The following is a 4,603-nucleotide window of genomic DNA, read 5'->3' on the forward strand; positions in this document are numbered from 1 at the left end:
TTGATTGATGTATCGGCTGAGAAAAATAACCGCTCCATTTTCCAAAATTTCTTTTAACTTCTACCAAAGTACGACATTTAACAAGTAAACTACAAAAATACATTTCAAAGTCAAAATGTTTTTTGCCAGAATTAATACAATTCTTTGTCATAATTTTCATATGGTGACTTAGTCAGGTACGTATTGTAGGTTTTTTAAATTTCGGGGAAGGGAGGGTTTGATTCTCCCAAATGTACAGGCCTAGGGTGGAGCAGACACTTTATTTAGAAATTAGGATTAAGGGTCTTGATATTGGGTTTTCTTCTGTTCTTATTCTGATCTGAAATTAGAAAAAATAACTCGCCCGATGGGCGAAAAGTATAGTATCTGTTATGTACTGATTGTTTTTAGTTTACTATGAACAATATTATCATTTAAGTTCTTATTTTTTGAATATGCAACTATCATTTTCTGCTTATAGACATGGGGGAATTTCTCTTGAAGGCTCTTATAGTGGGCATGAACTATCTTGCTTGCTCGATTGCTGGTTGTATTAAACGGGACAACAAAGGGTGCTATGCCTACATTATGATGAATATTTAGTCCTATAGGTCTTGCTGTATTCAATGTCTCAATCCAATGGGCCTCCCTAGATTGACGGAATTTGGTAGTTTCATCTTCGGGCAAGTCAATTTCTATACGCTCAATTGGGATTAGGGTGAGATCGTCTATTGAATGGTCGTCGAGGTTGAAATGATTAGAAACAGGCTTGTCTTTCTTTAATTTGATGTCTGACCTATGAGCATTAAAGCGAGTTCGTAAATTATTCTTAGTTTCTCCTACATATTGTTTGGGGCATTTCTTGCATGAAATTAAATATATTACATTCGAATGTTCACATGTTAGATGTTCCTGGATCGGGTACCTTTTATTCGTAGAGTTGCTTACAAAATAATGAGTTTCTGATATAAAGGGACATGTTTTGCATCTACTGGACAAACATGGAGCACTTCTTAAACCTGGAGGTACTTCGGCATACAAGTCTGTTTTTAGCTGCTATCTGTGCTAAGGTGGAATTTTTTATGTTTCGTAAAAATCGTTTAGAGTACCCACGCTCTTTCAGTTTTGAGAAAACAATCGTACAGGCTTGGTTGAAATCAGAAGATCTTGTACAAATTCGATGAAATCGTAAAACTTGTGACTTAATTATACCAGAAAAGGTATGTTTTGGGTGAAAGGAGCTCTTGTGCAAGAGTTGATGAGTATCAGTTTCTTTGAAATACACTTTAATATCCAGTTTATTTGTTTCTGCTATGGAATCTCCCTTAAAGACTGTGGTATCGAGAAAGTCTACCATCTTTCACACGATCAACAGGTAAAAAAGCCAATGCGTCAATCATGCTACAATATAACATGATTTAAAAATTTAATTTTGTTGGCTAGGTCTACTACTGAAGTGTGATGGATACTCAAACTAAACGTATAAAGGCATACTTAAACTTTCTGGAACACCAGGGACAGTATTTTAAGACAGCATAGTTGATTAACTTTTCTTTATTGACGGACTGACTTGTGACGCACAACAGATATTGAAGCGTCTGACGTGTGAACTGACGTATTGGCATGTGGGCATGTAGTGGTTTCCCCCATTTACAAGTTGTTTTAAGAGAGATCATATAGTTTAAGTAACTTTTCTTGACTGACTTGTGAATTATAACAGTTCTTTGACGCGTCTGGCGTGTTTTCAATTCTTTAACGCGTCTGACGTGTGAATTGACGTATTGACGTGTGACGAAGACCAGTTCTTTGACGTGTTTTCTGACGGACTAGAGTTTGTACCTACTAAGGTGTGTTTAAATCTCGAGCTTAATGATTCTGTCAAAATGTAGTATTTTAAAAGAGTTCATATAGTTTGATTAACTTTTCTTTCCTGACGGACTGACTTGTGAGGGATAACAGTTCTTTTTTTACCTACTGAGGCGTGTTTTAAAGTCGACCTAAACGTATTGAGGCATGCTTACACTTTCTGGAACACCTGTGGCCACTTTGCGATTGAGCCTGTCAACAATTAATGCAGTGGTGTTGGGAGAGATCATATAGTTTTATTAACTTTTCTTGACTGACTCGTGGGGTATAACAATTCTTTGACGCGGTTGGAGTTTGTACCTATTAGGGTGTGTTTAAAATTCGACCTAAACGTTTTAAGGCATACTTACACTTTCTGGAACACCTGAGGCCACTTTGCGATTGTGTCTGTCAAAAATTTAGTAGTTTAAGGGAGTTCACATAGTTTGATTAACTTTTCCTTACTGACGGACTGACTTGTGAGGAGTAACCGTTCTTTGACGCGTCTGACGTATTGACGTGTGACGAAGACCAGTTCTTTGACGTGTTTACTGACGGATTTGAGTTGTTACCTACTTAGGTGTGTTTAAAACTCGACCTAAAAGTTTTTAAGGCAAATTTACACTTTCTGGAACACCAGAAGCCACTTTGCCATTGTGTCTTTCAAAAATGTAGTAGTTTAAGAGTGTGACGAAGACCAGTTCTTTAACGTATTTACTGACGTACTGATGTGTTTACTTACTGAGGTGTGTTTAAAACTCGACCTAAACGTTTTAAAGCATGCTTACACTTTCTGGAACACCTGAGGCCATTTTGCGATTGAGTCTGTCAACAATTAAGGCAGTTGTTTTAAGAGAGTTCAAATAGTTTGATTAACTTTTTTTTACTGACGGACTGATTTGTGAGGAATATAGATTCTTTGACGAGTCTGACGTGTGTACTTGACGTATTGACGTGTGACGAAGACCAGTTCTTTGACGTGTTTACTGGCGTACTGATGTCTTTACCTACTGAGGTGTGATTTAAACTTGACTTAAACGCTTTGAGACATCCTTAAACATTCTGGAACACCTTATCCCAGTTTGCGATTGAATCTGTCAACCAGACAGACTTGACTTGAGGTATAACAGTCAGTAGTATGTGTACATTACCTTATGCCATTTTACCATTTACCGGTTTACCAAAAATTTTTTTTTAACAAATTGACCATCCAGTATGTACACAAATAAAATACTAGATCCAGTCTTTAGATTATACGATCCGATTCGTTACTCATTTAACAAGAAAAAGAGGATTATATTATTATCTCACCGACTGTTGGTTCTAAATCCCAATTGAATGATGGTGGTAGAATTACCTTCGAAATAAATTCACTATCGAATTGGTTGCTTCTTTCCGATGCCTATTTCAGATGCGATTTCAAAATTAAAGTTGGAACTCAGAATCAAGTTCCACAAACTAATACAACTTTAGAAAACAATTTCTTTCCATCTTTATTTAGCGAGATGATTTTGGAAGCTGGTTCAAATCCGATAGAAACAATTAAACACCCTGGGGAATTCGACACAATGTTGAAAACAGTTTTATATCCTAAAGATTTGGATTCAGTCTCAGGTTGGATACCCGATGTTGGCGATGGAAGTGTTTTAAAAGAACCGGTAAGAAATCTTGCAAATGATGCCGATTTAGCTAGAGTGAGAGTTGTTGCTCGAAACACAATAGAAAGAGTAGCACGAGCAGCTAATCATGGATTCGAAAAACGAGTACTTCAGTACAATAATATTGTTGAGAATAATAGGTGGGGTAATTACGTAAATTGGAAATTATATCCTTTATTCGGTCTGTTGGAACACAGAAAGGTTTCCATAGGGTTACCATATAAAATTCATCTACAAAGAGAAATCAACGATGATAAGATATTTTTTGGAGAGAATGGTTCAGATGCAAAATTAGAAATAACGAATCTCCAACTTTAACAATTAATCCAACCACAAGGGATTATAATGAATTGCATAGAAACTATAAAAACATGTCTGAATTATTTGGATATCCACCTCAGTTTGAATATGTAGATTTTGCACTTAATCATCCAATCTTCTGTTTTGATCTATCAGCTCACCAAGAAGATCTTTTCAAAACAGGAGTCAACATAAATATTCATATTGAAAAACACAAGGAGATGTGACCTGTTATTGTTTACTACTCGAAGACGCAAAAATAGCAGACAGAAGAATGATAAGAATTGAGTAAAAAATACTCCCTTAAAAATGAAACCAGAAACTTTAGTTATGAAAATAATAGAAGCTATTGAAACAGCTTCCCCTACTGTAATAACTTATAATGGTAAAAAAATCAGCATAACTAAAAAACTTATTGATAAATACAAATATTGTAAAGTCAGAGACGATATAGACTTAGAAAGAATTGACGATAACGCAAAAGAAGGTGGATTATTAAATCTTTCCTACTACCTTTAATATTTGGTGGTATTGCTGCGGCGGGTGCAGCAACTGGTGGAATATCTGCCGCAGTCAAAGCTGCCAACGCAAAGAAAGCAGCTGATGGTAAAGCCGCTGAAGAACGCAGACATAATTTAATAATGGAAAAGGAAGCCAAAAGTTCAGGAGTGGGAGATATGATAGGCACAATAAAAGAATTTGGAAAAAGATTTGGGGAAGAAACCAAGAAAACTGTTAAACAAGGATTAAATAAATTAGTAGATAGTATTGACACAGGAGAAATCAAAGTCAAACATAAGGGTAATGGAATATTTTTATAA

General features: G+C 35.8%; 2 protein-coding genes across 2 annotated transcripts; both read left to right on the forward strand.

Moving 5' to 3' along the window:
* Nucleotides 1-3,329: 3,329 nt before the first annotated feature.
* On the forward strand, nucleotides 3,330-3,800 carry LOTGIDRAFT_175317 (hypothetical protein; the record flags this gene model as incomplete). The annotated part of the gene is made up of 1 exon (XM_009056174.1): nucleotides 3,330-3,800. One exon carries the CDS (start codon nucleotides 3,330-3,332, stop codon nucleotides 3,798-3,800), a length of 471 nt encoding a protein of 156 aa, XP_009054422.1.
* A 291-nt stretch (nucleotides 3,801-4,091) lies between these two features.
* Nucleotides 4,092-4,603, forward strand: LOTGIDRAFT_175318 (hypothetical protein; the record flags this gene model as incomplete). The annotated part of the gene is made up of 2 exons (XM_009056175.1): nucleotides 4,092-4,269; nucleotides 4,356-4,603. The coding sequence occupies 2 exons, from the start codon at nucleotides 4,092-4,094 to the stop codon at nucleotides 4,601-4,603; spliced, it is 426 nt and encodes a 141-aa protein (XP_009054423.1).

Source organism: Lottia gigantea, assembly GCF_000327385.1.
Source record: "Lottia gigantea unplaced genomic scaffold LOTGIsca_268, whole genome shotgun sequence".
NCBI lineage: Eukaryota > Metazoa > Mollusca > Gastropoda > Lottiidae > Lottia > Lottia gigantea.